At 44.9% G+C, this 22,238-nt stretch overlaps 1 protein-coding gene across 1 annotated transcript in view; it reads right to left on the bottom strand.

Annotated features, from left to right (window-relative positions):
• Positions 1-6,182: 6,182 nt before the first annotated feature.
• Positions 6,183-22,238, bottom strand: part of LOC141133978 (uncharacterized) — a 91,838-nt gene continuing 75,782 nt past the window's right edge. The window contains exons 2-6 of the mRNA XM_073623577.1: positions 14,858-15,253; positions 13,284-13,414; positions 13,107-13,178; positions 12,595-12,654; positions 6,183-6,208 (exon numbers count right to left, since the gene is read on the bottom strand). Coding sequence (XP_073479678.1) covers positions 6,183-6,208; positions 12,595-12,654; positions 13,107-13,178; positions 13,284-13,414; positions 14,858-15,249 — 681 coding nt within the window. The 5' untranslated portion in view covers positions 15,250-15,253. The remainder of the gene's footprint in view (positions 6,209-12,594; positions 12,655-13,106; positions 13,179-13,283; positions 13,415-14,857; positions 15,254-22,238) is intronic.

The raw sequence follows: 22,238 nt of genomic DNA, 5'->3' as shown, positions 1-22,238 counted from the left end.
TCACAATATCAGATCGTTCTATTCTTGTTACCATTGATGTGAAGGCTCTATACAGCAGTATTCCCCACATCTCTGGTCTTTCTGTTGTGTGGAGGGCTCTTCAACATAATCCACGTTATGATTCCGCACTAAATGCGTTCATCCTGAGTGGCCTACAATACATATTGTATCACAGTTTTGATAACTTCCATTACCTCCAGGTACAGGACGTAGCTATGGGGACATGTTGTGCCCCATCCTATGCCAATCTGTACCTGGGGGAGTGGGAGCAGTCCCTCCTGGATGACGAGGGCCTCGTCTCATACACCAGCCACATTTCTAAATGGCTGAGGTATATTGACAACATCTTCATCATCTGGGAGGGACCTGAGGCTAACCTAATTGAATTTTTCAATTTGATCAACACTAATGATCGGAATTTGAAATTCACTATGACCTATAATCGAGACAGTGTCACATTTTTGGATGTTTCAATCTCAATCACACCTGAAGGGAAGTTATCCAGTACCCTTTTCCGCAAAGGGACCCCTGGCAGCACGGTACTTCATGCGGATAGCTTCCATCCTGTACCTCTTAAAAATTCCATTCCTTATGGTCAGTACTTGCGACTCCGTTGCAACTGCTCCAATGAGAGCCTGTTCATAAGGGAGGCTGAAAACCTCCAAAATCATCTTCTAGCCCGTAGATACAGTCGATCATGCCTCAAGAAGGCATACAATCAAACTATAAGACAATCTCCATCTAATCTGTTGTCCAAATCCAAATCTCCTAAGAGCCCTGATTCTAACCCCACTCGCATTGTAATGCGTTACTCACGCCAACATGTGGCCATTAAAAACATTTTACAGCGACATTGGAACATCCTAACAGATGACCCCAAACTTAGACACTTTGTTTCCAATCAACCGGCCATAACTTGCAAGCGAACAACTTCAATAAAGGACAGACTCGTCCAAAGCGAGTATAAAAACGAAAATAGAAGATCCAAACATTGTTCTATAGTTGGTTCATGTCCATGCGGGCATTGCTCGCATAGACATGTGAGCAATGCCCGCATGGACATGAACCAACTATAGAACAATGCGAGCATTGCTCTTATTGTCCACTAATTAGAAAAGAAAAGATTTTTCTTCTTCCCAATGGAGAAACATTTAAACCTACACACTTTGTGAATTGCCAGACTTGAGGTGTGGTATACTTCATGGAGTGTGAATGTGGTGCCTATTATATAGGAAAAATGAAGCAGGAATTTTGGAAACACATATCTAAACACATGTATAGCATGCAGATAGGTAATCCATATCTTCCCGTGGGGAGACATGCTGTTTCCGTACATGACTACACAGTACCTAAAGTATCATTTACAGCTCTTTACAGGATGCATATTCCAAATAGAGGAGCCGACTGGAACAAGGTTTTATTACAAAAAGAACAGAAATGGATATTTCAATTACAGGCCACATCACCTCCTGGCCTCAACGAATCTATTTCGTTTTCTCATTTTTTATGAGGATTTTCCTCAGGTAAAACACAATGATCATGGTATCCTATACCCCAATTATTTTGGAGTTGGGAATTACAGTCATAGGACAGATATGCCATTTGAATTCATATAACTAGGGTCCTTACCATCCAGGAACCCCCCTTTTTCATTCTTCTTTTTTATTTTTTTTTATCCTTTTATACTTTGTACCTTGTGGTAATACACACGCCCCCACTCATTTATCTTATCACACTCCATCACATTGTGCGACCAATAACAGATATATTGGTCAGGGGACCCCTTGGAAATCCAACCAGGATACGCTCCTTATCCAACACTTGGGTGTTCCTGCGACGTTTTTTAAATGTTTTTTCCCCAAATTTATAAGTTAGGACGGCAAGTAAGTTCCACTTTATCTGTTATACCATTAAGATAAATGCACTTGGAACATCATGGACAACAACTAATTACCACCTTTATCTATATGTGGACCTTGCTTGGCACTTTAACAGCTCTCAGTTTATAAAGATTTTTTCATTATGTTTATTTGTTTATGTTCATTATAACTGTAATTATGAATGTTTACCATTGGCAGTGTACACAATACATGTTAACATTGGTGTGCCATGTAATACTGGGTGTTGGCCCTTTCCGTCTTCTCTTCCCCCTATTAGATTGAACATCCATCCCAGGCTCGCCAGTTCAGCGAGGGAGAGAATTCTGCCACTGTGTGTCTTCCTGGCAGGGTAGGGAGGCGCAAGGGCCCTATGCCTCCCTAAGCACCCACCAGGTGGCAGCACTACCTGGAGTGCAACTTTCCCCTGCCAGCGGAATTCCGGATCGTTCCCGCACGCCGTGACTTTGTCCGCACACACACGACTCTTCGCGTGTGCACATGATGTCACGGTGGTCTCGCAATTGCGGCAGAAATGATGGCGGAGCCGGGACTTCCTCCTTCCAGAACCCCGGGGGAACCACACACAGAGTGATGCTACACGACACTCTCCCTATCAGGGGGGACCAGTAGAGGAGTAGATTTAAGCACCTGCATATGATTGAGGTAAATTAATTTACTCACATAAGTACACTGAGCATTCATTGGGACTTCAGTGTTATCCCCAATGCTCCAGCGGATGCTTGCATGTTGGTAGAGCCCTTTGTGGACCGGTAAGATCATTTATATAATTTCACCAAACCCCATGGTGTGTGGTTCACACCATGGTTGTTTGTTTATACTTTAATACTATGGAAAATTTATTCACCGACATGATTTTTGATGTTGTAGATTGTCCCACATTGCGCACACTTCCTCTCCAATTCAAACGATCACTTAAACATCAGCTAAGGTACAATATTGCAGCTCACTCACACTATTCACCTATTTTCCTTTTTTTCACCATCTGCACGCTTTCAAGGTGTTTATCATTTGCACTAGCTTGATTGTTTTTTGTTGGTGTGTTCGGTCACGGCCGAGCTTCTTATTGGCCCTTTCACTTTTTCACTTTCACCTCGCACTCCTATGTAATCCATTTATTTACACATACCTTTTTCACCTTGTCACATTTTTTCATTCAAATTTTTGTAAATGGATTCGGTCCATGTTTTTCTTTCTCTTTCTGCCCTTTCCCCCTTTTTTTCTTTCCCCATTACACCTCCAGCCCCCCCTCCGCCTCTTCCCTCCCCTCCTCCCCGTTTTTTTTTTCCCCTCCCCACCATCATCTCCCCCACTTGTTTTTTTCTCCATCTTTCCTTTCCTTTTGGTTCTATCACATTGACCATCCAGATGCAATATTTGATATAATATATAGTGCATATGCATAAATATAATAATGTACAAACACATATGGAAATTCCTTAATCACTGTCCTGAGCTGTCCACTCATTATATATGATACATTACTATAGTTACATAGTTAGTAAGGTTGAATAAAGACACCAGTCCATCCAGTTCAACCCGAGTGAGTGTCCTACCCTCAATCCAAGGTCCCCATTCATATACTAGGGCCAATTTTGGACAGAAGCCAATTAACCTACCAGCATGTCTTTGGAGTGTGGGAGGAAACCGGAGTGCCCGGAGGAAACCCACGCAGGCACAGGGAGAACATGCAAACTCCAGGCAGGTGGTGTCAGGGTTGGGATACGAACCAGTGACCCTTCTTACTGCTAGGTGAGAGTACTACCCACTACACCACTGTGCCGCCCAATAGGTGCTGCTCACATCCTCCCCCTCTGCTGCCCCCCTGAACTCTGGGGATTACTTGGTGTGTGACTCCTTGTAAGGCATGCATAAGCGACTGACTCCCTTGCTGACTGGACCAACCGTTGGGAAACGTTGGGATCAACCAAAGGGGAAATTTTTTTTTCTATACAGAGGCTACCCAACATGACTTACTACAATGTGACCAGTAAATATATATAAAAATATTTGTTCAGTGTTTTTTCTTTTTACCTTTTAATTAAGAATTTTAATACATGTCAACACCTTTACAGTTTATGTATATCCTCTGAAGAAGACCCGCTGGGGTCGAAAAGTGTCAGAATCTTACATAAAAGACCTATGTACTACTGTTTTTTATGGTGCAATATCATTGTGTATCATTATTGTATACTGTTATGCCATTGGCGTTGTTTTTATCAGCTCATGTTTTGACTATTTATGTCTAGAGTAACATTTTTGATACTTGGTTAAAATAAAACAAAAATTATTTACTACGTTACTTTTTTAGTACATCTTTCAATCATTGTCGGCTGCTAAAAAACCCCTTATGGGGGACAATCCTCCTTTTTGACAATTTTATGTGGGGTGTGCAGCCTTCTCTCCCATGAGTGTTTTTTTCTTCTTTTTAAGAAAAATTGGGCCTTTGGTGGTGGTGATGGTGGTGGTGCTGGTGCCACAACAAAGTCCTCACAGTTACTCTTGGTGGGCGCTGGAACGGGCCCTGCTGTGAAATATTATATCAATTGTAATTACATGCACCTGTTGAACAGGGGCAGAAAAATTGGGCCTTTGGTGGTGGTGATGGTGGTGTTGCCACAACACTGTAAGCCCTCACAGTTACTCTTAGTGAGCGCAGGAATGGGCCCTGCTGTGACATATTAGATCAAGAATTGTAATTACATGTCCCTGTTGAACAGGGGCAGAAAAATTGGCCTGGTGCCACAACACTGCAACCACTCACAGATGCTATAGTTGGAGCGCAGGAATGAGCCCCTGCTGCAAAGTATTGCATCAAAAATTGTAATTATACATCCCTGTTAAACAGGGGCTGAAAATCTGGGCCTTGGGCACTGGTGCTGGTGCCACAACACTGCAACCCCTCACAGATACTCTAGTTGGAGCGCAAGAATGAGCCCTGCTGCAAAGTATTGCATCAAAAATTGTAATTACTAGACATGTGCATTTGTTTTCGTCCGAATGCATTTTCGTCCGAATTTCAGGTAGTTTCGTTATTGTTTTAACAAATGATAACGAAAGCGCAGATTCCGAAAACCGAAAGATCCAACATAAACAAATGCTTTATTTTCGTTTTCGTTGTGACAACAGTTCGATATAGATAGGAGATTCAACATGACGCTGACAATAACAATCTGTGTCTATCGAACCTGTGGTCGAATGTGCCTAACCTTAACTCTATAGTCCATCCATACTAGTAGTTCAAGATTATTCAAAAAGATTCGACATAGAGAGAAAAGATTCGACATAGAGAGAAAAGAATTCGACATAGAGAGAAAAGATTTGACATAGAGAGAAAAGATCGCTGCTGGAATTGGGTGGGGGAAGTAAAATAAAAATAATGATGATGATGGTTATTGGCCAATTGTAACCAAAGAGGAGGGGCAGTAAAATAACTAGAACCGCATGAACAGCCAACTTAATTTCACTTACAATTTGCTAGCAGAGAGAGACAGACACGCTGATTCATTTCAGAACAGTCAATCTTAGCTAGTCCATTTGAATTGTCACTTTGTCAGAGAACCTGAACTATTTAATTTGAGCATAAGCTAAGCACAGCAGCAGAACAGTAGTGAAGCAAGCTACATCTATGTTGTGAACTAGTGTTGCTGCTAGTGTTGTGATAACCTCAGAGGCTGCCCGTGTTGTGGGGGGGATTTATAGATTGAGATTCTATATACCCTATCTCTACTCCAGTCCATTTTCTGAACTATACAGCAACTGCAAGTCAGCAATGTACCGTTCTAACGTAAAAGTGAAGGCAGGTAGCGGTCGTGGTTGCGGTCGCGGTGGACGCCTTGCTAAAAAAAAGTGGCAAGGTCTCTGCTACTAGTGCCTCTGACACTTCTGCCACCACCAACATGCTGTCCACAGCAATGGGTGTCACCGCCAGTGCCACCAGCAAATCTAGTTCCACCACCCCCAGTTCTGCTAATATTACTTTTCCTGCCAGACCATCAACATCTGCCGCCGCTTCCACTGCCAGTGCAGCGCCTCCTTCCACTTCTACAGGTGTCATGGTTGCATATTTTTATGGAATAGGCAAGAAACCTAGTAAAGTGGAGTTGCCTTTACAGTCACCACCACCAATCACACTGCCAGTGCCACTGCCCAGCTCCCCAAAGAAGCAATTGAGGGAAACAGCAGACACAGAGTGTGAGACTTTTTTTTAATTGGCCCAAGAAGATAATGATTTAGAATGTGATGCTCCTCTTTCCCCAAACACTGCAGATGTTTTATACACTCTTAGCCCACGGGACTTACAGCTTGACCTGGAGAAAGTGCAAGAGGGATATTCTGTGAGGAGTAGGACAGGTAGCAGTCCACTTTTTTCATCTGCTGCTAACTCCCCTTCTCCCTCTCTTATTATGGAAGAATCCTGTGATGATATCACCGACCTCCCAGTCCCCAGCACCCCTGCCATTAGCAGCACTAGTTCTAGTTCACCAAGTGTAACTGTAGTGGCAACAGCTTCCACCACTGGTGTGCTACCTGCTGCAGCTATATCAGCCCTAAATAGAGATCAACAGGGTCAAGGGACTGCATCCCGCCACAGCAACGTTTGGAAATACTTTCAAACATTGGAAGGTGGGTTTTTTGCCATGTGTAAATTGTGTGGGAAGCAAGTAAGTAGGGGTAAAAAGTTAGGTCATTTAACCAATGCTGGTATGAACCTACACCTTAAAAATTACCATCACTCTACTTTACTGTGGACAGAGGCAGAAAAAGAAGATGGTAGTGCAGGAAGCAGCACAACGGACTCTGACTGTACTGGTGGTACCTCCTTAACCACTTACTCAGAGCACAGAAGGCAATAGAGAGGGTTCAATTAAGACAACCCGTCCACGTGCAGTAGTTCCACTGCAGACCCAATCAGGCTCCTCATCCTCCCAAGGACTTCATCAGCCTACCCTCGATAGTTTTGTTGGCTTTAGTTCTAAGGACATGTCAAAACAGCAGGCCAACAAGATCACCTGCCTCATTGGCCAATTCATTGCTGTTGGAGGAGACTATTTTTGCATGATTGAAGGGGAGCCGTTTAAACAGCTCATGCATGCCCTTGCTCCACGATATGTTGTTCCTGCACAAACAACTTTCAGCAGAAAGATTATTCCAGCACTATACCACTCGTGCGTTGGATTATTGAAGGAAAAAACGGCCAAAGCCGAGGGTCAGACAATTCATTTGACAACTGATTTGTGGACAGCTCCCAGCGGTCAACATGCTTTCTTGTCTTTGACTGCACACTGGTGGCAGGCCACTGTGCCTGTTGGTGGTGGCACTAGTGTAAGAGTTCAAACTCCATCAGGAAGCAGGTCTGCAGTGCAAGACCAGCAGGGTTATCAAGCTTTCCTGCTCCACACAGAAGTCTGTGATGATAAACACAGCTCTGCCAACATATTGCGGGCAATTAGATCGATGTTGGCCAATTGGTTTGGAGAGCAGGCAGTCACCAATGTCTCTGTTGGGTTCATTGTGACAGACGGAGGTTCAAACATGGTTAAAGCGCTCCAAGATGGATCTTTTGTCGGTGTGCGCTGTTCTGCACACATACTGCATTTAGTGGTCAAGGGTGCAATCCCAGTGGAGAAAAACAACAAGATTGCTCAAATCTTGGACCTTTGCAGAAAGATTGCAGGGCAATTCCACCGCAGTGTAGGGGCTAGTCAACTGTTGAGGGAGGAGCAAAAACAATCAGGGCTCCCCATACATCGCCTGAAACAAGATGTCAGCACCCGGTGGAACTATACCCTGGAAATGCTGGAACGCATTTTGGAGCAAAAGACAGCCATCCACAAGCTATCATCCCGCCACATCATTGGGATTGATTCCACACTGGGACGTAATGACTGGTGTATATTTGGGCACCTTGTTTATGTCTTAAAACCCTTTCGGAATGTGACGGAAAACTTGAGTCAGAGCAATGCCAGCCTAGGACAGGTCATACCCTTGTTTACCTATCTCATATATAAGATGGGATTGTTCCTAGAAAACAGTGAGCCTGTTTTTGGCAGCTCACTTCATGCCGATGTAGTGTCTTTCATCAGAAAGCTACAAGATAACTTAAAAGATCGGCTAAATGACCATGTCCGCAAAAGCCCTGAACTCATGCTGGCTTCCCTGTGTGATTCCAGGATTAAAGGTAAACTGGCACTCAGAGACAACAGCCTCTCCTACTGGAAAGAAAAATTGATTGAAAGGGTCTGTAATTTGCAGCAACAGAGATGTATGCCGGATGAGGCCGGTTTGGAAGATTCACCTGCCATGTCTGCTATTCCAAGGCCTGGCACCATCACTCAAAAACAACAGAGTGGAGCATGTGCATGTTGGGTAGAGGCACTTGACAATCTGGTGGATGCAGGTCAAGCAGCAGGTAATCAAGAGGAGAGCAGTGCCTCTGAAATGGTCAGGGCCTACCTATATGAAGCACCTTTGCTTCCTACAGAGGACCCTTTGATGTATTGGGATGGTAAGAAAAGTTTGTGGCCTGGTCTTTGCCTGGTTGCCCAGCATCTACTATTCTGTCCTCCAACCACTGTGCAAAGTGAGAGAGTTTTCTCTATTACTGGGAATATCCTTAATCCACACCGTTCACAACTAACACCCCATTTGATGGAACAAATAACTTTCCTCAAATTTAACCTCCCCAAGCTGGGTTACCCTACCCTTAACTTGTGAGACCTAAATCATTGTTACCATGTGAAGATAGATGGGACTCAGAGGAACCATCCAAATGTTGAGGAAAATCATTTTTTTTATTTTCTTACCACTTGACACAATAGCAGTTGTCTACTTGTCTTTGGTGTGACCCCAAGATTTAAATAGAATTATATTGTTTAAAGCAATCCAAATTTTTCCCTCTATTCCTTCCATCACCCTTTTTTGTAATGAATAGTGTGTAGAGTGACTAGAGTGTGCGTGATTTCATGAATGAATGTTGTGTAAATGGGCAGTGAAGATAGATGGGACTCAGAGGAACCATCCAAATGTTGAGGAAAATCATTTTTTTATTTTCTCACCACTTGACACAATAGTAGTTGTCTACTTGTCTTTGGTGTGACCCCAAGATTTAAATAGAATTATATTGTTTTAAGCAATCCAAATTTTTCCCTTTATTCCTTCCATCACCCTTTTTTGTAATGAATGTTGTGTAGAGTGACTAGAGTGTGCGTGATTGCATGCATGAATGTTGTGTGAATGCACAGTAGCAAGGGTTGAAGCCTTGACGTGGCACTACTGCTCACGTGTTGCTGTCTTTGGTAAATACAAATAGCAACGTGTGCTAATTTAACCATTTTTGTTTGATGGTCTGGAAATAAGAGACAATGATTAAAGATGACCTCAACAGCATGACAGTTCCTCTTGATGGAGAGACTGTCAACTCAAGGATCAGAATATGTTACCAACACAACATAGCACAAAGAAGCATACAGTTGGAAACGTGATTCTATGCAAGATAGATTAGTTGGTCACTGCTGAGCTGCATCCAGATGCCCAGGACCCCTCCAATTTGCCATCTCTGACCCTGGGGACACCAGGGCCCTCTCTGATCCTCCGCCTGTTTCATGACCATCTGCAATTGTCCGAAGTCACCAGTGTGAGTGAGTAATCTACCCTGCTGCCATGTTACTCAAGCCCTGGAAATGATGACTGCCTGTCAGGTCACCTTGAGGCTAGGTGACAGATGCACTCTGTAGGAATCGAAAGTGCACTGCTAGGTAGTGGACCCTAGGACTGACTGCTGCAGATTGAACCCTGGGAGGTTCAGTAAGCAGGTCTACTGGATCACTAACACAGATCCCACTGGGAGCTAGAGCATAGATTCCCCAGGGCGCAGGGTCTAAGAGCCAGCAGTTGTTCACCAGAGCCTGTAGTGGTGAGGATGGACTGCGCTGCAGTCTGGCTCCAGGTCACGGCCCCCAGGGTCTCACAGCTCACGCTCACGGTAGACTACAGGAGAAGAGGAAAGAGGCAGCGGGCTGGAACAACAAGCAAGTAAGGGATAAGCCAAGGTCGGGGCCACAAGCAGACAAGGACAACAGAGTACACGCCAAGGTTCAGGGTCACAGGCAAACAGGGATGGTTGGGGACACGCCAAAGGTCAGGGTCACGAGCAGACAGGAATAGTAGAGAACAGGCCAAAGTCAGTAACTGGAATCAGACATAGGAAACACAGCCAGTACACACGAAAGCTAACACACATTGGTTGATCAGCACTGCTGGCTTGCAGTGCACAGGTTAATATAGGGTTCCCTGATAGGAGCTGGGGTGGAGCCATGCCAGAGGCGAGTTTACAAAAGCAGTCAGGTGAGGGTCAGCTGGTCTCTAGAGATGAACACATGGAGACATGTAAGCTGACAAACTATTGCATAACCATGACACTGCCCTTTGAACTGTTGCCCCTTGTGATTGCATTAGCCTGTGAACCTCTGTCCGGTTAACTGTTGCCCTCATGATTGCAAGCCTGCAACCTATGTCCTGTGAACTGGTGAGGACTGTATGGTGGTTAACCCCTGCTATAACTATCTGCTGTGTATTCTGGTGGGGGGAAAGCTGAACGGCGTGACTAGACACAATACATGGGATTACCCTTTGCACATTGAAATAGTGTAGAGAGAAATCTCATCAATTTTCTAAGTTCAGCCTGATGGTTAAATGTAGAAAAACTACAATTATAAGGCCTCTAGTAAGTTAGTAACAATAAATGGACTAGTTCATTTAGATAAACATCACACACATCTGACAAGGAAAGCAAAACTCAAGAAAACAATTATTTCTGAACAATTTTTTTTATTTTTAACATAAACAAAACAAACAAAAAATTAAAATAAAAAAAAATTAAATTAAGTACATTCTCCCCCAACCTGGTGACCAGTCGCTGTAGGGACATATTAATCCCAGCCATCTGGTCACCAAGGTACCTAGTAGCCTCCAGTTGTATCCTGAGGCTACGTTGGTACCTCTCCAGAGCCACATAGTGACGGAGCTGCCAGCGATTGTGGTGGGCCAAAGAGTGACACAGCCTCCGGGTTAAGGCATATTGTCTCTCTTGGACCTCCACAATGTGCCGCAGATAATCAGCCACATGTGGCTCTGGAGGGTGGGGGATGTGTACTTGTTCTGGAGCGGGTGGAGAAGGATGCACTGGGGAGGAGGTACAAATGGGTGTGTCCAGGTGGGGGGATATTGATGAAGGGTGGAGGAGAACATGCCCTGTAGAAACCATTGGGGAGGAAGGACAGTCAGCCCAACCAGACGCGGGCAGGTCCAGGCCTTCGTCCAAAGGGTGGAGCTGAAGGATGAAGACTTCACCTGTGAAGAAAAGAAAATACATTAGATAGATAGATAATACAATACAAATGGCTTCTTCACCCTAACATTATATTAAGGCAATTATCTCCCAGCCCTTGTAGACAATCATGTAACATCTTGAGATGTTTTCACTTCCATACCAGTTTTCCATTTTTGATATTTAGTGAGATGCACCTAATCAATTTGTGTGTAGGAGATAGTGGTGTCTGTGTCAATTCGCTGTGTCATACCAAGTTTGCAGAGCTGTGCAGGAAGGTGTAGTACTACTTTACTGTACTCTGACCGGGGCAGAGCTGAGTGTCCTCCCCGGCCAGAGTACAAAGGGATTCCTCTCTACACATCGAGCAGTGTAAAGAGGAATCTCCCAAAGATTTTATCCGCTTGGTCAGATGGGCGGCTGGAGAAAATCTTAAGGTGTAATGGATGCCTAAGTGCTGACTGACCACTAACTAATCTACCTCATCCAGACTGACTAACTGTCGCAAATATGGAAGATCAGTTGCACTTGCAGAAAAACATATCAGTTATACCAGCTTTTAACATTACACTCACCAAAGAGAAGCCATTCAAGCCATTGCATTTGGGATGACCTAATAAAAAGTTGTTTAATAAAATATAGCAGGCTACTTTTTAAAATTGATAATTTTGTAAGGCCACTGATTGTTGAATAAGCCCCACTTCTGTTCTTGGCTAGGTAGGTTACTCACTCCTGGTCTAGGCTATGAGGTATAACAGGTATAACATCACGAGAAAAGTGTTAATGCATGCATTAGGGGCATGCCAGAGATTGAACATGTCCAGGGACTGCCAGCCAATAGCTGGAAATTCTTTTCTGACACACCCCCTCCAGCCTGCTGTGTTATTCACGATGATTAACAGTGATTGGATCAAACTGGGAATCTGAACTGCAGCAAGGTGGCATGATCAGGGACATTGAGGAAATAACAAGCACAGGTCACGCTAACAGGAAGACTAGAATCAGCTGCAGAGGGCGACTAATATAATTAATAATTCCAGCTAAACTGAAGCCTTGCAGAATAAATCACAACCATTTCTAGACAAGGCATGCCATCAGCATTTCATATTTAAAATACTATATTTGTCTGGAAAATACAAAAAAGTTATACTTACTCCCTGGATCTGCCGCATCTGGCTATTCTGCCGCATCTCCAGCAGCCTCTACAGGGCAGGTCTCCTCCACCTCCTGCTCAGCCTCAGTAGCTGTTGATTAATGATAGAAAAGAACATTACAATCTGCAGTGTACAACAATCTCACACATTAGTACAAGAACATTGAAACACGTATGATCACTTAGCAGATACCAGTAAGATTATACTAACTTACATGTGGGGGTTGCTGCCTCAGCCTCCTCCTCCTGAGTCTCCCCCTCTGACTGTATGACACCTATTTATAAAGGAGAAATGATGAAGGTTACAATGTTCAAGCTTCAAATTACTATAAATAAATATACTGTAGTGTAAATAGAGAAAATTAATTATCCATTAGCATGACAATACAGGGCAGGTCACTACGTTTATCTACAAGGCAGGGACATGCATTCACCATTTAGAAAAAAATATTTAAAAAAAAACCAAATAGGAGGCACTTACCTGTCCTGGTTCCAGCGGCGCCGGCGAGTGCTAGGTGCACCGCCAATGATCAGGTGCCTCACTTCAGAGCGGCGACGTTCTGTCAGATTACGTAAGTTACGCAAGCGCTTGCGTTACCTGACAGAGCGTCGCAGAGGCTCTACCTGTCACTACTTGAGCGAGAAGCAATGACACTGGAATCGACAATGGAAGGCTGGACAAATGGAAAAGGAATCACTGTATTAGTGTCACTACTACAGTACTTACTGCACGTTGATGACGTGGAGGACTCCTGCTCCTCCACCCTCTGCCTCCGGTGGCGCTGGGCCTGGATACGATCTTTAAATAAAATCAAACAAATCATGGTAAATGACTATGTCGCATCGCATGCTTGACAAAAAAATGTCCTGCACACATTGCACACAATGCAATGCTGACACCAACCTTGATGAGCCAGCAGCTGGTTTATCTCATCCTCCCCTACAGCCGCTAAAAGCTCCTTTTCATGGGGGAGGAGAGGCACCTGCTTCCCTGTGCGCCCCCCCCCCAACTGCCTGCGCTTACGCGCTATGGAACTGCAAAACAAAAAGAGAAAAGAAACGGGTTCCACAATTAAACTACAATTGTAATCTGAAAATGACATCAACACATGAAACACATGTAGAATGAACCCGTAGAATGAAACAATGCAAATGGAATTTTTGGATTAGGCACATTTTTTTATGTAGCACAAGGTTTGCACATTTATTTATTAACCAAATTTATTGTAAGAAAAACGTATGCTTTTTTGGTGCACAATAAATAATAAAAGACAGGATTGGAATTGTGCCGAGTAAATGTCCATTGTCCACTCCAGTCCACCTTGCTAATTATTATTACGCACTTGTGTGAACTGTGTATAGTGTAAAATTTCCTTTCTTGTTTCTTTTGCAAAGCATTAACCCACTTGCGGATGTGGACCCCCCCCCCATAGTAACTAAACATTTGGCGGGTCGGCAAGCTGGTTAAGTCCAGCCACCATAAAAAATTTCACTTAACTTTACTGACATCACATGTGATAGCAATAATATATGTTTATACGTGTGTGTGTGTGTGTGTGTGTGTGGGGGGACTTGTTTTGGGGCATAATATGTGATTTCATTTTTAACCACTAGCCGACTGGCTCACACCAATATATATCAGCAGAATGGCATGGCTGCGCAAAGTAACGTGACATCGGGACCCGTGGACTCGATGTCCATTGTGTCACGGAGCTGAAGAATGGGGAGATGTAAACACAGCATCTCCCTGTTCTGCCTAGTGACAGGACAGTGATCTTCTGCTCCCTGTCATCGGGAGCAGTGATCAGTGTTGTGTCACTGGTAGCCCATCCCTCCACAGTTAAAATCACTCCCTAGGACACACTTAACACCTTTAGCGCCCCCTAGTGGTTAACCCCCTTCCCTGCCAGTGTCATTTTTTACACAGTAAAATCAGTGCATTTTTTGAGCTTTGATAATTGTATAAATGTGAATGGTCCCAAAATGGCATCAAAAGTGTGCGATGTGTCCGCCATAATGTCGCAGTCACAATAAAAAATCGCTGATCGCCGCCATTACTAGTAAAAAAAATTATTAATAAATATGCCATAAAACTATCCCTATTTTGTAGACGCTATAACTTTTGCGCAAACCAATCAATAAACGCTTATTGCAATTTTTGTTACCAAAAATATGTAGAACACATATTGGCCTAAACTGAGGAAAAAATGTGTTTTTTATATATTTGTTGGGGATACTTATATAGCAAAAAGTAAATAAAAACAGCAGAGGTGATCAAATACCACCAAAAGAAAGCTCTATTTGTGGGAAAAAAAGGACGTCAATTTTGTTTGGGAGCAACGTTACATGACCGCGCAATTGTCAGTTAAAGCGACGCAGTGCCGGATCGCACAAAGTGGCACGGTCATTTGGCAGCCAAATCCTCCGGGGCTGAAGTGGTTAAAATGTAAAAAAAAAATAATCAGACATGTTACTTACCGTTTTATGTCGCTGAATTTTTTGCGACAGGCAGTCGAGTCATGCCGATGGCGATAGGTCTCCTCAACCTTTCTGGAGATCTCCTCCCACTTCTCCCACTTCCACTCCTGAATGGTTTCCCTGGAGCGGGGGCCACACAGCTGCATCCAGCAAGGAAGCGTTTCCATTACAAGGACCTGGGACTCAATGTGAGTCCACGTAAGGTTACGCTTCCTGCTGGTTGCAGTTTGTGTCCCCCTCCTGCGCCCATTTTTGGATGCTGGTGTTGGGGATGTTGCTGCTGCTGCTGCCTCCATAGAAGGCCCAGGAACGTCCTCCTCCATGTCTTCATTATGGGTTGCTGCCATATCTGAGACTGACACAGACACAGCATCGGATTTTGCGGCCGCCATTGCACTTGCGATTGAGAAACAAATGTGAAAGTTTGGTTAGCTGACTGCTGGGGCAGAGTAGACCAATGATCATGAACGATGAAGATTCGACACAGAAATAAAAAACATACAAATGTGAATCTTTGGCTTATGGTGTCTGTCGAAAGTTAGAAGATTTGATGAAGCAGCTAAACAAACTGTACAATGCTGCAATTACGGAGTCGTACAGTTTAGCTGCTCTGTCGAATCTTCTTTGAACATTTGACAGACACCATAAGCCTTCAATGACAGATTCGACCTTAACCACTTGACCACTGGAACTTAAACCCCCTTAATAACCAGACCAATTTTCAGCTTTTGGTGCTCTCACATTTTGAATGACAATTACTCAGTCATGCAACACTGTATCTATATGAATTTTTTGTCCTTTTTTTCACACAAATAGAGCTTTCTTTTGGTGGTATTTAATCACCGCTGGGTTCTTTATTTTTTGCGCTATAAAAGAAAAAAGACCGAAAAATCTGTAAAAAAATAAATTTTTCTTCGTTTCTGTTATAAAATTTTGAAAATTAGTAATTTTTCTTCATATATTTTGGCCAAAATTTATACCGCTACATATCTTTGGTAAAAATAACCCAAATTAGTGTATATTATTTGGTCTTTGTGAAAGTTATAGCGTCCACAAGCTATGGTACCAATATCTGAAAATTGATCACACCTGAAGTACTGACGGCCTATCTCATTTCTTGAGACCCTAACATGCCAGAAAAGTACAAATACCCCCCAAATGACCCCTTTTTGAAAAGAAGACATTCCAAGGTATTTAGAAAGATGCATGATGAGTTTTTTGAAGTTGTCATTTTTTCCCACAATTCTTTGCAAAATCAAGTTTTTTTTTTTTCTTTTTTTTTTTTTCACAAAATCGTCATATTAGCAGGTTATTTCTCACACACAGCATATGCATACCACAAATTACACCCCAAAACACATTCTGCTATTACTCCCGAGTATGGCGATACCACATGTGTGAGACTTTTACACAGCGTGGCCACATACAGAGGCCCAACATGCAGGGGAGCACCTTCAGGCGTTCTGGAGCACCCAGGCCAATTCTGACATTTCTCTCCTACATGTAAAAATCATCATTTATTTGCTAGAAAATTACATAGAACCCCAAAACATTATATATGTTTTTTTAGCAAAGACCCTAGAGAATACAATAGCGGTCATTGCAACTTTTTATCTCGCACGATATTTGCGCAGCAATTTTTGGAACGCGTTTTTTTTTGGAAAAAAAACAGTTTTTTGCTTTAAAAAAAAACAAAACAGTAAGGTTAGCCCAATGTTTTTGCATAATATGAAAGATGAAGTTACGCCGAGTTAATAGATACCTAACATGTCACCTTTCAAAATTGCAAACGCTTGTGGAATGGCGCCAAACTTCACCACTTAAAAATCCCCATAGGCGACGCTTTAAAATTTTTTACTGGTTACAAATTTTGAGTTACAGAGGAGGTCTAGGGCCAAAATTATTGCTCTCGCTCTACCGATCGCAGCGATACCTCACATGTGTGGTTTGAACACTGTTTTCATATGTGGGCGGGACTTACGTATGCGTTCGCTTCTGCATGCGAGCACACGGACAGGGGCGCTTTAAAAAAATTTTATTTTTTTTTATTGTTCATTTTACTTTATTTATTTTAGTTTGATACTTTTTTCCAAAAAAAAAATTTTTTGATCACTTTTATTCCTATTACAAGGAATGTAAACATCCCTTGTAATAGGAATATGGCATGACAGGTCCTCTTTACAGTGAGATATGGGGTCAATAAGACCGCACATCTCACCTCTAGGCTGTTCCTGAAATAAAAAAAAAAAAAAAAAAAAAGATCCTGGCTTCGATCATAGCGGTGAGTCGGTAGAAGCACCGGAGGGCGGCGGGAGGGGGGGCGTCCCCTCTCGCCTCCCGTAAGAACGATCAAGCAGTGTAACAGCCGCTATGATCATTCTTATGGTGTAGGGAATCGCCGGCTGAAATAGATGATATCTGAATGATGCCTGTAGCTGCACCCATCATTCAGATATCCCCGCACAAAGTCAAGGACGTCGTATGACGGAAGGCGGGAAGTGGTTAAAACGCTTTTTTTTTTTTTAACACAAAGTTGTCCATTTATACAATATTTCTAACACATAGCATGTATATACCAAAAATGACACCCCAAAATAGATTCTCCTACTATTCCTGAGTACGGCGATACCACATGTGTGAGACTTCCACAGCCTGGCCACATACAGAGGCTGGGTACGGCTGAGCATGGCTGGGTATTGCAGATATCGCCGAGTATGACTGGGTATGGCAGAGTATGGCTGGGTATCACCGAGTATTGCAGAGTATGGCTGGGTATTGCAGAGTATGGCTGGGTATTGCAGAGTATGGCTGGGTATGGCAGAGTATGGCTGGGTATGGCAGAGTATGGCTGGGTATGGCAGAGTATTGCGGGTTATGGCAGAGTATTGCAGATTTTTGTGGGGTATTGCAGAGCATGGCTGGGTATGGCAGAGTATGGCTGGGTATCACTGAGTATTGCAGAGTATGGCTGGGTATTGCGGAATATTTCAGGGTATTTCAGGGTATTGCAGGGTATGGCAGAGTATTGCGGGGTATTCCAGGGTATGGCAGAGTATTGCGGGGTATTGCAGGGTATGGCAGAGTATTGCGGGGTATTCCAGGGTATGGCAGAGTATTGCGGGGTATTGCAGGGTATGGCAGAGTATTGCAGGGTATTGGCAGAGTATTGCAGGGTATTGGCAGAGTATTGCGGGGTATGGCAGAGTATTGCGGGGTATGGCAGAGTATTGCGGAGTATGGCAGAGTATTGCGGGGTATGGCAGAGTATTGCGGGGTATTTCAGGGTATTGCAGGGTATGGCAGAGTATTTCGGGGTATTGCAGGGTATGGCAGAGTATTTCGGGGTATTGCAGGGTATGGCAGAGTATTGTGGGGTATTCCAGGGTATGGCAGAGTATTGCGGGGTATGGCAGAGTATTGCGGGGTATTCCAGGGTATGGCAGAGTATTGCGGGGTATTCCAGGGTATGGCAGAGTATTGCGGGGTATGGCAGAGTATTTTGGGGTATTTCAGGGTATGGCAGAGTATTGCGGGGTATTGCAGGGTATGGCAGAGTATTGCGGGGTATTGCAGGGTATGGCAGAGTATTGCGGGGTATGGCAGAGTATTGCGGGGTATTGCAGGGTATGGCAGAGTATTGCGGGGTATGGCAGAGTATTGCGGGGTATTGCAGGGTATGGCAGAGTATTGCGGGGTATTGCAGAGGGAATTGCAGAGTATTGCACAGCAATGCAGAGTAGTAGGGATGGCTGAGCATGGATGGATGGATGGCTGGATGTCTCTGTGCAGCGCTGTGGGCACTACAGATGCAGCCCACAACGCTGCAGCCATCCATCCATCCGCCTCTTCGGTCACTGTGTACCGATCGGTACACAGGAGGGGAGGAGAGGGGGAGGAGAGGAACCGGCGTCATCAGATGACGCCGGCTTGTTTACATGTGATCGCTCCGTCATTTGACGGAGCGATCACATGGTAAACGGCCGCGATCAGCGGCCATTTACCGGGATCTGTGATGCGCCGGGTCCAGATCACGGATGCTCTCGAGTGCGCGCCCTAGGGGGCGCGCGAGAGCAGAATTCTGGGAGGACGTCCCTGGACGTCCTCCCAGAGTTAAACAACCGCCCTGTAGCCGTCATTTGGCTATGGGCCGGTTGTTAAGTGGTTAATTAATTTCGATTTTCGGATGAATGCAAGTTTTTAACGAAAAACGAAATAAAGAAAAACGAATTTCGGGAGTAACTAAATACATTTATTTTTCGGATGAAAACAAAATTCTGAAACGAAATATTTCAGTGTGAACATAAACAGGGGCAGAAAAATTGCCACAACACTGCAACCCCTCACAGATGCTATAGTTGGAGGAATGAGCCCTGCTGCAAAGTATTGCATCAAAAATTGTAATTATACGCCCCTATTAAACAGGGGCAGAAAAATTTGGCCTTGGGCACTGGTGCTGGTGCCAAAACACTGCAATCCATCACAGATACTATAGTTGGAGTGCAGGAATAAGGCCTGCTGCAAGGTATTGCATCAAAAATTGTAATTACACGCCCCTGTTAAATAGGAGCAGAAAAATTTGGCCTTGGCCACTGGTGGCGGTGCCCAGAACCAAAAAAGTTCTTACACGCTATCAGCATGAAAATTGAGGAGGAAGAGGATGGTCACTCAGCATAACAGGATAGTCACTCAGCATCAGCATAGGCAGTCATGAAGGGATCTCACATTTAAAAAAAAATCAATCGGTTACATCAGCATCAGGTGCTTGGTAGCTGGTGATCCAAGACTGATTAATTTTTATGAAGGTCAGCCGGTCGACCGATTCGGTGGACAGGCGCACCCTGTGATCAGTTATAAAGCCTCCAGCAGCACTGAATGTGCGTTCCGAAAGAACGCTGGATGCAGGACAGGCCAGTATCTCAATTGCATACTGAGCAAGCTCTGGCCAGTGACCCATCCTCAAGACCCAGTAACCCAGAGGATTTTCAGAGGGAAAGGTGTCCAAGTTTGATCTTGCCCCTAGGTATTCCTGCACCATGTGAATCAGAGGCTGGCGATGATTGCTGGAACCGATCATACCTGCGGACTAAAAAATTGTCTGAATGCTTCGGTCAGATGGCCACCTTCTCCACCGCTCCTTCTGTGACTGACCAAAGCCTCAGCAACACTTTGTCCAGGAGGACCAGTAAATTGTAACCTTCCAGGCTCTGGAAACGCATTTCTGCAGGGCCTCCCGAAGATGTTTCATCCTCTGCTCCCTCTGCGACGGCAAGATAAGGTCCGCAACCTTACCCTTGTAACGTGGATCAAGGAGGGTTGCCAGCCAGTAATCATTCCTCCCCTTGATACCATGGATAGGAGGATCCTTCCGCAGGCTTTGCAGGATCAGGGAGGCCATGCAGCGTAGGTTTGCTGAGGCATTCGGTCCAGAGTACTCTGGGTCACTAAGGACGACATGTTCCACAGCCAGACTAAAGAAAAAACTTTTTGGGACTTTCAAGGCACAACTGTAGTGAACTGTTCCAGAGCCACCTCCTCCCAGCCACGTACAAGTCTATGGATTTCTTCGGACTGTAAATGATCCCTTGAAGATTGCTGCTGATGCTGAGTGCCAGGCTCCACCACCATGCTGACACAATCCTCCTCCTCCTCCTCTTCCTGTGTGATCAGCGGGCATGCAAGAACACTGTCTGGATAAAAGGGCCTTGAGAGATAAGGAAGTCCTCCTCTTCCTCCCTCTGTTCTGTCTCAAGTGCCCTGTCCATTATTCCATGCAGTGTGTGCTCCAACAGGTGGACAAGAGGGACAGTGTCACTGATGCATGCACTGTCACTGCTCACCATCCTCGTGGCCTCCTCAAATGGTGACAGGACAGTGCATGCATCCCTGATCATAGCCTACTGGCGTGGGGAAAAAAAACAAGGTCCCCTGACCCTGTCCTGGTGCCATAGTCACATAGGTACTCATTGATGGCCCTCTGCTGTGTGTGCAGCCGCTGCAGCATGGCCAACGTTGAGTTCCACTTGGTTAACATGTCACAGATTAGGCAGTTCTTGGGCAGGTTAAATTCCTTTTGGAGGTCAGCCAGCTGAGCACTGGCATTATATGACCTGCAGAAATGCACACAGACTTTCCTGGCCTGCCTCAGGATATCCTGTAAGCCGGGTACCTGCCCAAGAACCGCTGCACCACCAAGTTAAGGACGTGAGCCAAACAGGGCACATGGGTCAGTTGTCCCTGTCAGAGGGCAGAGAGAAGGTTGGTGCCATTGTCGTAAACCACCATACCTGGCTTAAGCTGGCATGGCATCAACCACCTCTGAACCTGCCCCTGCAGAGCTGTCAGAATATCTGCCCCAGTGTGGCTCCTGTCCCCCAAGCACACCAGCTCAAGCACCGCATGGCATTTTTTTGCCTGTGTGCTTGCATAGCCCCTTGAACGCCTACGGAGCACCGCTAGTTCTGAGGACAAATCAGCAAAAGAAGAGGGCATGGAGGAAGAAGAAGAGGAGGGGGTGGAGGAGAGAGGTGTGGCAGAATCACCACTAGTAGAATTTTGGAGGTGGTGGTGGTGGAGGTGGTGGTGGCGGAACAACCTCCAACACTACTGCACCCTGTCCTGCATCCTTCCCAGCTGCCAGAAGAGTCACCCAGTGCGCGGTGAAAGATAGGTAACATCCCTGTCCATGCCTGCTGGACCATGAGTCAGCAGTACTATGCACCTTACCACTGACCGCCCTGTCCAGCGAGGCCAAGACATTGCCTTCCACATGCCGGTAGAGAGCCGGAATCGCCTTCTGTGAGAAAAAGTGGGAACCTGCCACTGAGGAACCGCACATTCCACAAACTCACAGAAGGGGGCAGAGTCTACCAACTGAAAAGGCAGCAGTTGAAGTGCTAGCAATTTAGCCAAGCTAGCATTCAACCGCTGGGCATGTGGATGGCTGGGAGCGAACTTCTCTCGGCGGTGCAGCAGCTGGGGCAGGGAAATTTGCCTGATACAATCTGACGTTGGTGTACCGATAGCAGATTGCCCGCAAGTACTTGGCTGTGACACACCTAATTCTACACCTTCATTCCTCTCAGTGCAGGTTTCAGAGAGGACTAAAGGTATAGTGGGGTTGGAGATCCCAGCTGATGAGGAGCAAGGAGAGGTCTGCTTTGTCCTTTGGTGTGGGTCTTTTAGGTACGCTTGCCAACTAACTGAATGGCAGGTCGACATATGTCCGGTCAAGCATGTGGTGCCAAAGCGGGTGATGTTTTGGCCACGCGAGATACGCTTGAGACATATGTTGCAAATAGCAGTGGTGGGATCTGATGCACTCATCTCAAAAAAGGCACACACAAAGAATTTTTTGAATAACGCGCATAGATAGCAGCGCCCT

Source organism: Aquarana catesbeiana, linkage group LG03 (genome assembly GCF_042186555.1).
Source record: "Aquarana catesbeiana isolate 2022-GZ linkage group LG03, ASM4218655v1, whole genome shotgun sequence".
Classification (NCBI taxonomy): Eukaryota; Metazoa; Chordata; class Amphibia; order Anura; family Ranidae; genus Aquarana; species Aquarana catesbeiana.
This window is presented reverse-complemented; position numbering and strand designations above follow the sequence as displayed.